Here is a 16,763-nt window from a genome sequence, read left to right as displayed (position 1 = left end):
GAGGTGACTGGACTGTTGGCTAATTTTCCCTATTGGGGTTATGTTTGACATGATTTATCATGAGAAATAACAGCTGATGAAGCTTTCTGCGAAACGTGGCTTATGATCTAGACAACGCGTCCCTGCTGTTTCCGGTTGTGCATGCTGTGGATCATTTCTCCCAGCCATCCATTGTTGGGACTGTGCAATTTTTCCCTGTTCTGAAAAAAAGAAAAAAAGAAGTTTATTGTTATTATACCATAAGAACATTATTATCTTGACTTACCTTGGATATTGTACTCATGTCCTGTTGTGTGTTCTTATATGTTGTTCATGTTATGTCAATTGTATGTTAAGCACTGTTTCACTTTGTGTTTCACTGTTTCACTTTGCACTTTTTATTATATTTATATTGCATTCATTTTGTGTGTGCTGGTTTTTGATCATCTTCAACCCATGTAGTCTGGCACCATCTTCCTCTAACCATGGCCATTGTCCTAAAAGATAGTGGAGCACCTCTGGATGTGGTGTGGGGGAGTACTTTCATGGTCAGGCATGTATCTTCCCTGCACATTAACTAAGGTCTGTGTCATTCATGTGGTCTCTGTTCTGATCTCCTCCTTAAGCCCATATTTTTTACCTTCAGAGGTGCTGAGAGATTTGCCCTTTCCTCTCCGGCGCAATCGATTTCCCTTGCTCTTTTGCAGCCACTATTAAGGCCCCTTTCCAGCAGTCACTTTCCAGCAGTCCCTAGAGCCGCTAATCCTTCATGAAAAGCTCATTCTCATAGGCTGGGTGGCTTTGTGCAAAATCCCTTAGAGCAGCTGAACATCACTGAAGTGTGATGTGTGGATATATTACTGAAAGTATCTGCAAATGAAGCTGTTGTTTTCCTGAACTGTATTGTGAGCAGCGTTGTGAACACAAGGGAGAGCGAGGCGTGTGAAGATCCTTGAAGTAGCCGAGGGATGTGGGAATCTGGGCAGCCTCTTGGTTGTGCTGCAAGACTAATCCGGATTCAAAAAGCAAGGGTGTGTGTGTGTGGGGGGTGATTAATCTGCCCCTTTATCTCAGACCCTGTCCATTGTGGCTGTTACGTATTCTGCTTGGCCTTGCTGCCGGCACATTCTCTGCCAGCTAAAACAGCCTGCTTCGAACGCTTATACCAGCTTCTTCTTCTTTTTTTATATATATAATTTTTATTTTTATATATTGGGATACAGAAAAAAAGAAAGGGAAAAGAAGGGGGAAACAGCAAGTAAAAAAAATATGTCAGTGTCCATGCTTCAATGTAATGATAGATACATAAATCCATCATCAACTGTAAACTTACACTATTAAAATCTTGTATTAATTATTAATTTATGGTTCTTCTGAGTTATGAATAAAAAAGCGAAGAAATTGGGAGCACTTAATTGGTTGTTAATAGTCGAATAGTAACTCTTACACTGCTATTAGTACATACCCTTTTTTATATCAATAGTCTAAAACTACAAACTTCAAATACTAAATACTAATTTAAGATTCTACCTCTATACCCGCTGAAAAGCAAAAAAAACAACAACCTTGAAACACATGAATATTTATCATATAGTGGTTTCCGTTTCACTCATACCAGCTTCTTAACAGGCAGAAATTCAACAGGAGCAGCTTTCTTGAGCAGAAAGCACAGTAAAGGGCACTTTACCTGTTGAACTTGCTGCCTCATGCAGCCCAGGATCCCAAACAGAAAGAAAAGTGGCAATTCTAATTCTAATCCCATCTGCCTCCCCACCCCCCGACCATTTCTCTGCAAATGTTCTGTATATCCACAAGCTCATTCCCATCTCAGGTTTTCCCAGAATGCTCTTTATCTTTGGCCTGGTAGCCCTGGGAACTATAGCAAGAGCTCTTGGTGCGGCTGTCGAGCACCTGCTGTCAGCGAGACCAGCTCTTGGAAAAGAACTTCGGGTACTTCAGTGGTTACAGTTTTGGATGGAGACATGGCTTCAAATGCTATCTCTGCCATGAAGCTCCCTGGGTGGCTTTAAACCAGTTACATTCTTGGAGTCTGATCTACCTCAGAGGGCTGCTGTGGGTATAAAGTGGGTGAGACAGAGCCGTGTAAACTACCATGACCTCCTTAGAGGAAGGGTGGGATGGGAAAGCATACATAGGAAGTATTTGGGCGGTGCCTGGTATGATCTCAGAAGCTGGGCAGATCAGAATTTGTAGCAACCAACACTTTTGGTGCCTTGTGTGGCCCTTTCCCTGTACAACTGAATACCTGAAGCCGCCTTACACCTTTAGACCTTTGGTTCATGTAGCCCCGCTCAGTTTGCCAAGACCGGCAGCAGTCTCCACACTCTCAGGTAGAGAAAGATCTTTCCCAGAATTTGCTACTTGCGATCCTTTTAATAGCAGATGCCAGGAATTGAATCTGGGACCTTTGGCAGGGAGAGCTGGTGCTTTTCCACTGGGCCACGTCCCATCTCCATGACTAGCTGCAGAAATTATGGGAAATGAGCCAGTATGTATGAAATTAGTTTGTTGCATCATTTGCACAAATGGAACAGTTTGGCTTTTCTTGGGACATTAATTTGGGCTACTTTTGTTGGGAGTTTTGATTTAGATTTTTTTTAAAGCATGAGATATGCACAGTCCTTCTTGTGTGCCCAGTGCATTATTCTCCTAGGGCTCCTACGTCCTTTCGTCTGACCCTTTCATCTTGCCTTGTTCGTAGCATACAGTTACCCTTAAGGCCTCCTTTTTCTTCTTCTCCGTTCTTCCTTCATGTCCATTGGCTTCTCTGTCAGTGAATCCTGTTGATCCTGAGACAATTTTACCTATGGTGGGGTCTGCCTGATCCCTACAAGAATATTCCAGGATCTTCCCTGAATTTTCAGCCTTTTTGTTTTTCAAGTAATTCTCTAGATCTTTTACCTACAATGGTGTGGAAAGTTCCCAATGATTCAGGAAAAAACTGTTTCTGCTCATAATGATTATAAAGATTTGAGCATGTCAGCATTTTAAATACATACATACATATATGTGTGTGTGTGTATTTCTTGAATTTAGGCTTTGGAGAGGGTGTATGTATGTAAGTATGTATGTATGTCTGGCTTTGGAGAAGGTGTATATATGTCTGTCTGTATGCATTGCACTGACTTCTAAAGGCCCTTAAGTCTACCCAGTGTGGTGTAGCGGTTAAGACCAGTGGTTTGGAGCGGTGGAGTCTGATCTGGAGAACCCGGGTTTGATCCCCCACATCTCCACATGAGCGGCGGAGGCTAATCTGGTGAACTGGATTTGTTTCCCCACTCCACATGAAGCTAGCCGGGTGACCTTGGGTAAGTTACAGCTCTGTTAGAGCTCTCTCAGCCCCACCCACCTCTCAGGGTGTCTGTTGTGGGGAGGGGAAGGGAAGGTGATTGTAAGCCGGTTTGAGTCTCCCTTAAGTGGTAGAGAAAGTCGGCATATAAAAACCAACTCTTCTACCCATAGATCCGATCCCAACTCAAAACTCCTGATTACAAGCCAGCTGGGTTTTAGTTCACATTTACTAAATCATTTTTCTGCATATCTGCAGGCCACCCAGTTGGCTATTCTGCTTTGATTCTCTAGATTCCCACTGAAACTCCTGGGCTTCTGGCATGTGTTACCGATTTCACCAAAGCACATCAGGGGCTACAGCATTCTGCATTTTCACCCAAAAGACTGCTCAGAATGTGGAGCAGGTTCTGTGTCATATCAGTTTCACACCCTTGATTACTTTCCCTTTGTGGGCTTTCCAGGGTTTTCCCTTGGAAGCAGGAGTGCAACTGACGTGAAATTGACATCTGGCTATCTTACAGTGACCTTAAAACATGTCCATAAAAAGCAAGGCGAAAATCAATCCCATACTTCAAGGAAGGATTGTGTTATTGCTGTAGGTCAAGTGGGCACCTGAAGTGTTTTATTTTCTCACCACATGTCTCTGTTGAGGGGGAGAGTCATTTAAAAATTGAGATTCTATGGTGTCCTGAGTTTAAATGAGGATAGTAGAAAAACAGACAGCACAATAGTTAAAAAAAATACATGCCCTTTCATGCCACAGTGACTAAAAAGCTCCCTGCTCATGGCAAGAACCTTTATGCATAGGTAGGAAGCTGCCTTCCCCACTCCTCCACATGAAGCCAGCTGGGTGACCTTGGGCCAGTCACAGCTCTCTTGGAGCTCTCTCAGCCCCACCTACCTCACAGGGTGTCTGTTGTGGGGAGGGGAAGGGAAGGTGATTGTACGCCGGTTTGATTCTCCCTTAAGTGGTAGAGAAAGTTGGCGTATAAAAACCAACTCTTTTTCTTATACTGAATCAGACCATCAAGGTCAGTATTATATAAGAAAATACCAAGACCACGGTTACACAACCCGGATAACCTACAAGAACCAAGGTCAGTATTGTCCACTCAGGCTGGCAGCAGCGCTCCAGTTGTCTCAGGCAGAGAGAGGTCTTTCACATCACCTGTTGCCTGGTACTTTTTAACCAGAGATGCTGGGAATTGAACCTGGGACCTTCTGCATGCCAATCAGAGGCTCTGTCCCTGAGCCGCAGCTTCTCCCCTCATCAACAGAAGGAGCTAAGGGACAAGGACTGATGCATTTCACTGGGGAATCAGATCTACAGAGTAGGTGCCACCACAGAAAAGACTCTGCCCCCCCCCAATGAAATTACTTCAGCAAAGAAGAAGAGTTGGTTTTTATATGCCAATTTTATCTACCTTTTAAGGAGAATAAAACCGGCTTACAACCTCCTTCCTCTCCCCACAACAGATACCTTGTGAGGTAGGGGAGGCTGAGAGAGCTCAAAGAGATCTGTGACTAGCCCCATGGCTTCATGTGTAGGAGTGGGGAAACCAACCCGGTTCACCGGATTAGAGTCTACCACTCTTAACCACTACACCACACTGGCTCAAACTAAGGGACACAGAACAAATTATAGGTTGGATTCTTATAACAACACAACTAGAATTCTTATCATGATAGTTATAGTTTAAATTATTGTATTATGGATTTTTGGAATATAATAAACATCAGTTTTACATGCAACACTCAGTGTGAAGGAAATGTCCAGCAGAGAGTGCTGTAAGAAAGGGGCAGGATTCATAGACTTTTTCTCCCTCAGAGGGCACTTTAGGCAGTAGGACTTACAGAGCTGCATCTTGTTCTTTGCTTAGGTACAAAGCACAAGACTATCCTGGAAGCGCGCAGCGGGTTGGGGCCTATCAAGGCATATCCACGCCTCAGCCCCACGGCTGGAGGGGAGCCAGGCAGCCAGGACCCCAGCGCTCAGGAGAGAACCTTCCACTGTGAAATCTGCAATGTCAAAGTCAACTCGGAGATTCAGCTCAAACAGGTACAGGGGCCATTTGCGACGTGGTATCTCAGTCTTCCTCGCGGACTCCCCACCTACTACTAGGATGTAGATTTGTTTGGGTACAGAGTTGCCAGGGCTGGCTTTTTGCCAAGCCAGCAGGGGTGGACTAGGAAGAAGCGTGTCACTCTTGTACCTGAGCTGCCACTTCCTGCCTCCATGGTGGGTTGTGGAGGCCCTGCTTCCAGAACTCATCTTGAGCCCAGCTTAGGCAGCACAGGAGGAGGGTGCTTGGAGTTATGAAATGCCTTGAGCTGTCCCTGTCTCTGACGGGTGGAGCTCCATGTGGTTTTGTGTGTTCTCGCCAAGCGTCCCATCGTGATTTTTTTTGCTTCTCCGTGTGTATGCATTTACTTCCATCCTTTACCCTATGTCAGCACCACAAAAGATAAAATATCCAAGTCCAAAAGCTGGAAGCTGCCGTAATAGCCCAGACAAGCTTGATCCTATCAGACCTTGGAAGCTAAGCAAGGTCATTACTTGGATGGGCAACCACCAAGGAAGACCGGGTCTACTATGCAGAAGAAGACAATGGCGGACCACCTCTGCTCTTGCCTTGAAAACCCCATGAGGTGGAACCTCATAGGGTGGCCACGAGTCAGTTGTAACTCAACAGCACACTTTTCCTTTTCAAAATGTTGCTATATCCAAATGTTATGCTAATAAACATGCGGGGACCTCAGGTTTCATCCCTAGTGGCTGCACTGGGGCCAGTGGAGGGAGTTTTGAGGGAATCACATCACCGAGGCTGGATTCCTCGGCTCTCGCTCTGAGGAGGAGGGCATCTTGCAGCTTGGGTTATTCTTCCCCACTGCTCAGGGAGGTGATATTTCTTTTTTCTACTTCCTGCCTCAGTGCGGGGGGAAAAACCCTGTAGTTCAGTTCAATTACTTCCAGAGCTAGATTAAGACAGGAAGGGCTGAACATCTCGCGAGGAGCTAGCGGATTAGATTAGAGTCCTCAGGATACAATCCAGAAACGCCAAGCTACAAAAAGGTCAGTGTTTGTTTATTTACAGTGCACAGATTATTTACAGCAATCTCCAACACTCTCGACTTCCACCAAAATCTCCCCACACCCAGTCACAGGGTAACAGACATTTATACATTTCACAGGCTTCAGGAACCAATCAGCTTGCAGCTGAGTCATTGCTGAGTCATTGCTCCTATTTCACCTTATTTCATCAGCCATCGTTAACACCTGTTCTAACCAGCTCAAGGCAGTCTCCCAGGATGCAATGTGCTCCTGAGCTTTCGGTTTCTGATATGCCATGACTTGCATTTCTTGACAAAACATACATATAACAGTAACAGTTGATGAAGAGAAAATGTAATTCTCTGATCTGGGTCTGTGGTTAAAAATCAATATGCTCTTGAATATACGATGAAACCTGTGTGATAGTCTTCCTGACTCCACGGGATCCCAGGCAGAATAAGCAGGGACGTTTTGTTCTGAGACTGAGGTTGCTGTATCAGTTAACGTCAGCAGGTTTATGATGAAATAAGTCTGTTCCTCAGAGAACTGTAAAAAAAAAAAAAAAGCACTCAATTTTATTTACTTTGTTACATTCATGTAGTTAAGTTGAACTTACAGAAACAGTGTGACTTTCTTACACTTTACAGGCAGGTACTCTTTGGCCCTTATTTGGTTCTGTTGGGGGAAATGAATAGCAAGCCCGTCTTCCTTATGGCCCAGTTCTCCTGGTATATATTCTAAGTTCTCTCCTTAGGTCTAAGGTATGCCAAGTCTTTTCTTTTTCATGTCTAGGTTGAGGACAGAAGGAAGGTAAGTGAATCTCTTGGGTGGGAATAACCCAAGCTGCAAGATGCCCTCCTTTACCTCCTAGCGGAAGGAACCCTCTCGGTGAGTAACCAAAGTTCTGTTCTTTTTAAGAGAGACATCTGGTTTTCCCTCTGTGTTTTGCAGCACATTTCCAGCCGGCGGCACCGGGATGGCGTAGCTGGGAAGCCCAACCCTTTGTTGAGTCGGCACAAGAAGCAGCGAGGCATGGCAGAGCTGCCGGTGAGTAGGAGCCTAGGTGGGGACCAACCGTGGGGGCATTGCCCTGTAGGGGCATGTTTGATAGCTGACTCGCAGCAGTGTTCGATATCACCTGGTTGGCACCTGGTTGGCCACTGTGTGAGCAGACTGCTGGACTTGATGGACCTTGGTCTGACCCAGCAGGGCCTTTCTTATGTTCCTATCAGTTATCTCCTTGATTAGATGACAAAGCTGAATTCGATGTAGAATTGTCAGGAGTCAAATTTTTCCACTTCAGAATCTCAGAACTAATTTCAGCTTCACAATTTTTGTGTAGTTTCATCGTAAGTGGAACTTTCTTTCAGAATTTCAAGTCAGCCCTGGTTTGTGGCCAGTAATAGAGCTTCTGAAGTGTAAGGATGTTATCACTGGCAACCAAGATTAAGTTAATTCATGTCATCGTATTCCCTATTACTGTGTATGGGTGTGAAAGCTGGACATTGAAGAAAGCAGATAGGAATAAAGTAGATTCCTTTGAAATGTGGTGTTGGAGGAGAGTGTTACGGATAACGTGGACAGCCAAAAAAAACAAATCAGTGGGTTCTAGAGAAAATCAAGCCTGAACTGACCCTAGAAGCTAAAATGACATTATGAGAAGACAAGAGTCACTGGAAAAGACCGTCATGCTAGGAAAAGTTGAGGGCAGCAGGAAAAGAGGAAGACCCAACAAGAGATGAATTGACTCTATAATGGAAGCCACAGCCCTCAATTTGCAAGATCTGAGCAAGGCTGTCAAAGATAGGACATTTTGGAGGACTTTGATTCATAGGGTCGCCATGAGTCGGAAGCGACTTGACGGCACAACACACACACACACACACACACACACTCAATAGTGCTTCATAGGGCTCAAACAGACAAGATGAAGATTGTCTTTCTCCTGCCATCTCTGGCCTTTTATGCACGGGCTGTTTCTGTCACCTTCACCTCCTGACTACTTCAGGGCTTTGTTTTCATTATGCATATTATCTCCGACCTTTAGAAGTTGCCTCGCTCTCGGGCTGTTTTAGCCCGAGTTTAAAGTTTGCCTCAATCCCAAACTGAAAGCTGGTCCCCTGTATACTTGTCAATTCGGGGTTTTCTCCCCATGCCCATTCTCGCTTCTCCCTCCCACTTGTATTTCTCCCTCATCCAACCCCTCCCCTCGAAGCCATCTTTTTTTTTTTTTGGTGAGTGCAGGTCTAGGGAGAGAACGCTGGAATAGTATGAGGCTGCTTATTTGGTCAGTTTCACCGCGACTGTTGGCCAGTTTCAGACCCTAGCCTGATCGAACAGGGTTTTTTTTTTGTTTGCGAGTGCAGGACTAGTGAGAGAACACTGGAATAATGGGCAAAAACGCATGGTCGCTTTAGCCTCCCTTATTCCCTGTTTCAGCCAGGATTAAGCCAGGATCAAACTCACATTCGGCGAAACGCATGCATTCGATCCTGGCTGAAACAGGGAATAAAGGAGACTAAAGCGACAATGCATTTTCGCCCAAAGACAAATGACCTATGCAGCTGCTTATTTGGTCAGTTTCACAGTGTATTGGTCAGTTTCAGACCTCGGCCAGATTGAAAATCTGGGTTGATTTGCCACCTTCCCCTTATACCCGTCCTCTTTAAGATAGGCATGAAAGCCTTTTTTTTTTTGCAAGTGCAGGACCAGTGATATAAAGCTGGAATAATCACAAACGACCTCCATGGGTGCTTATTTCTCCAGTCTCCATTTAACGTCCTCTTCAACGCCCCCCTCCCCACTGCAGGGCTGGTGATGAATTTAAAAACAACAACACTATAGCCAATAATAAAGCAGGGTTTGTGGGGAGGGTCTCATGTTTAAGTGCCTTTTCCCCTCCTTTGGTCTATCGCTAGAGCGCATGCGTGATCAAAATAAAGGGGGTGGCAAGCTGCGTAACAACAAAGACATCGGTGACCATTCCACTCTTGGTTCAGATGCTCCACTGGCACATGCAGAAATTTATTCCAAGTAATCCCAAGTACTCCAGGAATTTTTCCGGGGGTGGGGAGGAAAGGCCCCCGTGCAGAGTGATTTGAGAATCTGACTGCAAATACTGTGCATCAAGAGAGACCAGCATACCCCAAAAACCCATGCATAAAAGGCCAAAGTTTGCCTTGGGGGTATGCAAGGAAGGGAGAGGGTTTTTAACCCTTCAGCCTCCGCCTGGTGTAATCACTCAAAACTGGGCTTGCTGCTTTGTTATTACCATTTTAAGGGAGAAAACACACCATTGTTTTTCCATGTAAAAGGCTGATAATAAAGTAGGGAACCTGGTTTCAAATAACAAAACAGAGAGGAGGATCAAGGGTTAAACACACTTTTCTTTCCCCTGCATTGCCCCAAGGAAAACTGAAGCCACACAAGCCTACAGTTTGTCTTTTATGAATGGGAAAAAAATGAATGATGTTCGCCCTATTTGTTTGAACCCACAGCTGAACGGGAAGGTGGGTCTCATTCCTCTATTGACGTCTTTTATACATCTGTCTCTGGTCTTGTCTCCATAGGGCTCCCTGGCCTTCCCCAAGGAGCTTCCCAAGTCACTGGCAGCTGGGCTCCTGCCCAATCCGCTGGCTATGGCAGCAGCCATGGCAGCCGCCGCTTCCACCCCCCTGACGCTGCGACCAGCCCCGACGCCAGCACTGCTGCAGGGCCCGCCGCTGACGCATCCGCTCCTGCGCCCAGCACCGGGGCCCATCCGAACTGCACACGGACCCATCCTCTTCTCGCCGTACTGATGCCGCCTGCCCGCCCACCTGCCTGCCACAATCCCAGGGCTCCTGGCACCACTGGAACCGCCCCCTGGCAACTAGCAACCGGCCCCGGCAACGTCGCACGGCGTCCAGCCTCATCCGACGGGAGCGATTTTACCTTTTCGTTTTCTTTTTTCTTTCTTTTTAAACTGGAAACGGAGTTATTTTTTCCGAGAAAAGGGACGGTCCCACCCCTCCGCACACATGCCGCCCCACCCTCGACCCCGTCTGGGGTCCCGGCCGAATCTGCACAAGCGCTGGGTTCCCCCGCAGGCTGGGCCGGGGCGCGTTCCTCAGTGTGTGTGCGTGTACACGTGTGTATCGGTCACGTCTCCCGAGGTACGCAAGGTTGGAGTGTGGTAGCGCCTCCCCCAGGACTCCGCGGAGCATCGAAAGGGGGGGCAGTTCTGGTACCTCAGGGACTGATCAGCAAGCAATCTCCTTTCATCCCAGAGCCGAGGGGGCCCCCTGGCCCCCCTCACTCATACAAGCCATTGTCCACTTGCACTGAGAGGTGGAGGGGGGCGTATGTGTGTGTGTGTGTGCGTTTGTGCGTGTGCGTGAGTGCGCGGGACAGAAGACAGGGCCTCCGGAAAAAGAGCCCCTACTGCAATAATGCCGGCCGGCACCTCCATGTACATATCCCCCGGTTCTCCCTCCTGCCCATCCCCGTGCTGGCCCTCCCCTCACTGCGCTTCCATGCGACGGGGCTCCTGTGGGACCCCCCCCCTACTGCTGCACCTCGACAAGAGACTGGCAGAGCGAGAACTGTGCTCCCTATTCCCGTCCCCCGCCGCCCTCCTGCACAAAGAGGCAGAACAATAGAGCCCAGCGTAGACAGCGCCTTTTCCTCTTCAGAGCTCTGTACCTGGATCAAGCACACCTGCTGTCCCCACCCCACCCACCCACCCCCGTGAAAGGGAAGCTCAAGGGAAACTGGGCTGTTTGCTTTTAATTTTTTTTTTTAATTGACTGTGGTTTGGGTTTTAACGTTGACTTCTTTTAATCAGATCTGGAGGCTCCATGATGGCTCCCTCATCTGAGTTTGGAAGAATGTGTCCCACGGGAACGTAGTTGGGAGGTGGAGGTGGAATGGGGCTCATCCTGCCCCGGAGCAGGAGTTTCTACTCGTCCGGCCAGGAGCGTAGGTCGTTTAGCATAGACTCCCAGCTCCTTGGTGAAGAAGGGTAGGGCCATCTCACAGGGGTCTTCTTGCATCAGTCTCCCTCAGCCTTTCCTTAGGGTAGCTTGTGCCATTGCCATGGTAGCACAAGATCTTCCATCTCCTCCCCTTCTCTGCTTCTCTAGAGGTGGGTCCCCGGTTTTCTTGAGTGGGAGGGACACATACAGGGAGGCCAGGACATTTCCTGGAGATTAAACGGCCTCCTCTTCTCCGGGGGCCTCTCACGCCAAAGGCCCAACCCCACCCGGAGCGCGTAAAATTCCAGATGCTTGTTAAATTCCCTGGCATGCATCCTAGTTGGCTCACGTTGGTGGATTGCGCCTGTGTGTGTACGTTCATTTGAGTGTCGAGTAACGGAGTGGCCGAGGTTTCCTCTCCCGCTCGCTCGCTCACTCTTTCTCTCACACGCGCACACCACAGCCTGCCGTTTTCCTTCTCCCTGAGCAGAATAATGCAAGGCCTGGAACGGAACCCCATCGCCCGGAGAGAACGGTCTTCCACGCCATGGCCATACGCTGGCCGCAGTCCTCTCCCCCTGCCCTGTGTCCCTGACAAAACTGTGACTGAAGTTCAGAGCAATAGAGATACTGGCACGCAGCAGGGAAGGGGACCCACCTCCCTGCTCCCGTCTGGCTTGAATCATGCCAGGTCTGCCCCCCCCCCCATGTTACCTCAGACCGCAGATCAACCTGTCCCTCTCCCTCCACCTGTTCTGCCCCCCCATGTCCCCACTCACCCCAGAGTGTCTGTCTCTCCGTCCACCATCCGTCTATCCATGCTAGACTCTCTCTTTGGCCCCAGCCCCTCTCTTTTTCTTGCTGATACCAATGCCTTTCTGCTTCATCCCACATAGCACCTTTTATCCCCCTCCCCTCCCCGACAATAATAAAAGAAGTGATAAGGCTCATTCATGCCTGCGTTCAGTCTCTCTTTGTGTTTGTCAGGGGCTCGAACTTCATGATCTAAGGCTGCAGTGTAGCCTATTAGGGGACTCAGGACTGGGTGCTCTGAGGGAGGGGCCATGGCTCAGTGGTCGAGCATCTGTTTGGCATGCAAAAGGTCCCAGGTTCAATCCCCAGCATCTGGCAAGGTTTGGGATTGAATACTAGGAGCCTGGCCTTCTGACTTCCAGGTCTCCAGGTCAGATCCTCGAGGATCCTGAGCTCGGGAATGTTACTTGATAGAAGTATGCTACCATAACCTGTAGGGTTGCCAACCTCCAGGTACCAGCTGGAGATCTCGTGCTCTTACAACTGATCTCCAGCTGATAGGGATCAGTTCACCTGGAGAAAATGGCCGCTTTCACAATTGGACTCTATGGCATTGAAGCCCCTCCCCAAACCCTGCCCTCCTCAGGCTCCACCCCAAAGTCCTCCCGCCGGTGGCAAAGAGGGACCTGGCAACCCTAATAATCTGAGATCCTCACTGTACACAGCGGAGTAGACCTTTCCAGAGCTTTGGCCAGAGTGGGCATTTAGAGCAGGGGTGAAAGCAAGTTACATTTCTTGCTGGTACTGTGTCTTTCAAAAAGGCTCGAAGCAGAAGACAGGAAGGACCACTTCTGCCAGGTTCTTACTGATACTCCATCCTGGCCTGCACCAGCTTGCTTTCACCATTTGTTTGGGGGAAAGCAATCTCCCTTTCCCTGTTTCTGCCTCTCACCTGCCAATTTGTAAAAATGCCAAAGAGATCCCAAAGTCACTAACCAGTTTGCAAAGCTGCTAAGCTGTGCTGCGAATGGTTTTACTGTATCCAGCTCAACTCCTGGAACGTATTTATTGCTATTATGCTTGGATTAGAGTCTTTGGTGCAGGTCATTCCAGTTGTGTCCTCCCCCCCCCCAAAAAAAAAAAAACCACGAGGCTGTATTTTCATAATAGGAGCAAGCACATCTAACCCTAAAACTGAGGTTTCTCTTATTTAGGGCCATTTTACGCATCACAAGATTAATGAGTATATAGCACTGACCAGTTGTGCCTGTCTAACCTTCAAGACATTTTTACAAGGTGAAAAGCATGCACACTTGAATGTACATCTCATGGCCAGAAATGCACACACCCTGAAACTGTAGAGGAGGGGAAATTGACGGGTGTGCCTACGTCCAATACTGAGCATCGATGAGTTAAGAGCAAAGGGAAAGAATTCGAGTGCCTTTGGAAGCAGAAGACTTAGAAGACAGATTGGGCCACACGGCAAGATCCACTGGGAAGTTTTCATGCGCAAACGCTTGGAAATGAATGAGCCATGCAAAATCAAAGTGCGCTTCTGTGCCGTTGAAATTCCTGCTGGATTGTGGCCCTGATCAATTAGTGTGGGGTTGCTACTCACAGTGCGCAGAATCCATTGAAGTCCCTGGCGGGTAACTTTAATTAAGACACCAACATGTCTTGGGCTAACCCTGAAAACTGCTCTGATTTGGGGGGGGGGCGGTCAGCACTGCCTCCAGATTTATTTTTTTGTGGGCCCTCTCATAAGAACCTCATTCCCCCAATACTTTTTTCCCATAGGATAAAGTTTATTATTGCCAGCGTGGTGTCGTGGTTAAGAGCGGTGGTTTGGAGCCGTGGACTCTGATCTGTTTGATTCCTCGCTCCTCCACACGAAGCCAGCCGGGTGACCTTGGGCAAGTCATGCTCTCTCAGCCCCACCTCCCTCACAGGGTGGCTGCTGTGGGGAGGGGAAGGGAAGGTGACTGTAAGCCAGTTTGAGTCTCCCTTAAGTGGTAGAGAAAGTCGGCATATAAAAACCAACTCTTCCTTCTTCTTTTAATTTATTCATAGAACATTTTGTTGTGCGATCACAAGAGCGCAGAATTTCCTGAACACGGGATCCAGGTTTTCCCTAAGAGTCTCCGAAGATGAGAGGGTGGGAGCAAAATCTGAGAAAGATGCTGGACGTGGCGATCTCCTTCCACTGTCCCACCACAGCGAAAGGGCCAGTGTCTCTCATTCCCCAAATACTTAATCCTGAGTTGTCTGAGCAGCAGATAGAGCTGTTGGGAAGACAGGCTAGGGCAGGGGTGTCGAACTCAATTGTTATGAGGGCCGGATATAACATAGACGTCACTTGGTCATGCAGGGCCATGCCTCGCCAGTGGAGGGGGTGGATGCCTTGGCTGGCTTACAGGCCAGATAAGAGCTCTCAAGAAGCCAAATTTGGCTCGCGGGCTTTATGTTTGACACCCATGGGCTAGGGGTTGCATTAAATCCAGATTGCCTTGATTTAGTATTTCCCATCTTTGCAGTGATGGTATTTTGCCCCCCTTGGGCTAGTCTGCAAGTTGGAGAGGTGATCAGTCAAGTCTGTGTGATTCACAGTTGTGAAATTCCTGCATTGTGCAGGGGGTTGGACTAGATGACCCTGGTGGTCCCTTCCAAATCTATGATTCTATGATTCTATTCTACGAATGTACCACTGGAGTGATTTCCCATAAAGATTCCACTGCTGAATACTCCTGTGCTCTGACTTCAAGCTCTTAAAGTTCATAGCGTACACTTGTTAACCTCTGGAACTCACTGCCACAAGATGTAGCGATGATCATTAGTTTAGGTCACTTGGCAAGGAAGGCTTAGGCCAATTGAGGGAGGAGAATTCTGTCAGTGGCTGCAAGCCACGATGATTAAATGGAGCATCTGTATTCAGAGGCACTAGAGCTCTGCATACCAAATTCTGGGGCACCTAATAGGAGAGGGTTGTTACCTTCCTGTGGCATTCCCATCGCTCAAACTTTCCACTGCTAGAAAAAGAATGCAGGCCCCTTGACTGATTCAGCAAGGCAGATCTTACGAAAGAGCATGTTTGCACCAGGACCCCACCATCCCCACTGAAAAAACCTCCGGAGTCAGCATATATGTGCATGAACACTCACGAACATCACTCTAAGCACGCAGCAGCATGGCCATCTGTTTTCCCTTCCATCAGCGCCAATGCAGAGAAGATGTGGTGAGTCCTGCAAAGAGGACTTCTAGCTTCTCGAAAGACCAGGTGGAGGGCCATTCAGGACGTCAAGGATACCTGAAAGTATGAGAACAGGGTGGGAGTTCTATCCAGGCCTCCTAGGATAGGCTGTGACTGATGACAGCTTCTATGGGATGTTCTGTGCTCTGCTCCGACAGGGTGCCAGAGCCTGACGATCGGGATGGTTTATGTGTATTCAAGCTTGTGAGTGTAAGGTGCTGTCAAGCCACAGCCGACTTATGGCAACCCCAGCAAGGGGCTTTCAAGGCAAGTGAGATGCAGAGATGGTTTGCCATTAGCCTTCCTCCACAGAGTCTTCCTTGGTGGTCTCCCTTCCGAGCACTGACCCTGCTTAGCTGCTTCCAAGATCTGAGGAGATCAGGCTATATGGTGCCATCCTCTCTCCCATGCTCAAGCTTAGCCTATGCATATAAGACTTCTGAATCAGCAGGTGAGACCAACAGGTAAGTTCACAAGGACAGCACACTTCTACTGAATTTCAAAGGCAAAAGGTCTGGAAGAATTGCAAGCACACAAGTCTTTCATAGTAGAGAGACCACGGCTCAAATTCCAACTCAGCGTGGAGTAGTGGTTACTACTCCAGCATATACGTCTTTCATCTCTTCCATGTGACCCTCACAACAACCTTGTGAAGCAGGTCAGGCTGAGAGTGCGATGTGGCCCAGAGTCAGCCAGTGAGCTTCACAGCAAGCGAGCCAGAATTGGAACCGGGGGCTTTCCAATTCTTGTCCAACACTCTAACCACACTTGTTCTCCACCAGTGCACATGGTGATTTCCTGAATGACATTTTTTCAAAACCCAGGACCCTGCCCTGAGGAGATTTCTACAGAGGGGAGAGAAGCCAAGGAAATGGGGATAGAAAAACAGTACGAAGAAGTAAAGCCACGGGACCTTTGTTTCCGCTAAAGCACTGGTTCCCAACCAGGGGTCCGTGGACCCCCAGGGGTCCGCGAGAACTAAATTAAGGTCCACGAATCAAAGTTATAAACCCATAATAAATTAATATTTTCAATTAAAAGTTCTCTATTATAAAAATATATATTCAAATATTATTCTAAGTTTAATGTTTAACTAACAGTTATGATTAAAGTTTATTTTCAAATTCTCAGAATTTTAATTTTGAACCTTGGGGTCCCTGCACCGAACAAAAAAGTCCTAGTGGTCCCTGGTCAAAAAAAGGTTGGGAACCACTGCGCTAAAGGCTTCACAGACCAAGGTGGCCACGAGAGGTTTAGAGGAACAGCAGTTCGGGAAGAGAATCGCTAGGCATAAAGGTCAGCAAGAGAGTTACGTACCACAAAAAGGGGGCTTGCCTACCACATGACTGACCTTAGGGTGTGTGGGTGGGTGTGTTCTTGTCCGTTTGCCCTGGCTTATAGATATTTTAAAGTATGGAAGGCTATGGATGCTGAAGATAGTCTTGACAACTGGTGAGTTGTGTTT

At 47.7% G+C, this 16,763-nt stretch overlaps 1 protein-coding gene across 3 annotated transcripts in view; it reads left to right on the top strand.

Moving 5' to 3' along the window:
- ZNF385A (zinc finger protein 385A) overlaps positions 1–10,281 on the top strand; it is a 165,321-nt gene extending 155,040 nt beyond the window's left edge. For all 3 annotated transcript variants that reach the window (XM_056867086.1, XM_056867085.1, XM_056867087.1), the window contains exons 6-8: positions 5,172–5,350; positions 7,295–7,390; positions 9,913–10,281. In XM_056867086.1, the coding sequence (XP_056723064.1) occupies positions 5,172–5,350; positions 7,295–7,390; positions 9,913–10,143 (506 nt within the window). In that variant the 3' untranslated portion in view covers positions 10,144–10,281. The remainder of the gene's footprint in view (positions 1–5,171; positions 5,351–7,294; positions 7,391–9,912) is intronic.
- The last annotated feature ends 6,482 nt before the right edge of the window (positions 10,282–16,763 follow it).

This window comes from Euleptes europaea, chromosome 1, assembly GCF_029931775.1.
Source record: "Euleptes europaea isolate rEulEur1 chromosome 1, rEulEur1.hap1, whole genome shotgun sequence".
NCBI lineage: Eukaryota > Metazoa > Chordata > Lepidosauria > Squamata > Sphaerodactylidae > Euleptes > Euleptes europaea.
Note: the sequence above shows the minus strand (reverse complement) of the source record. Positions and strands in the feature narration are given on the sequence as shown.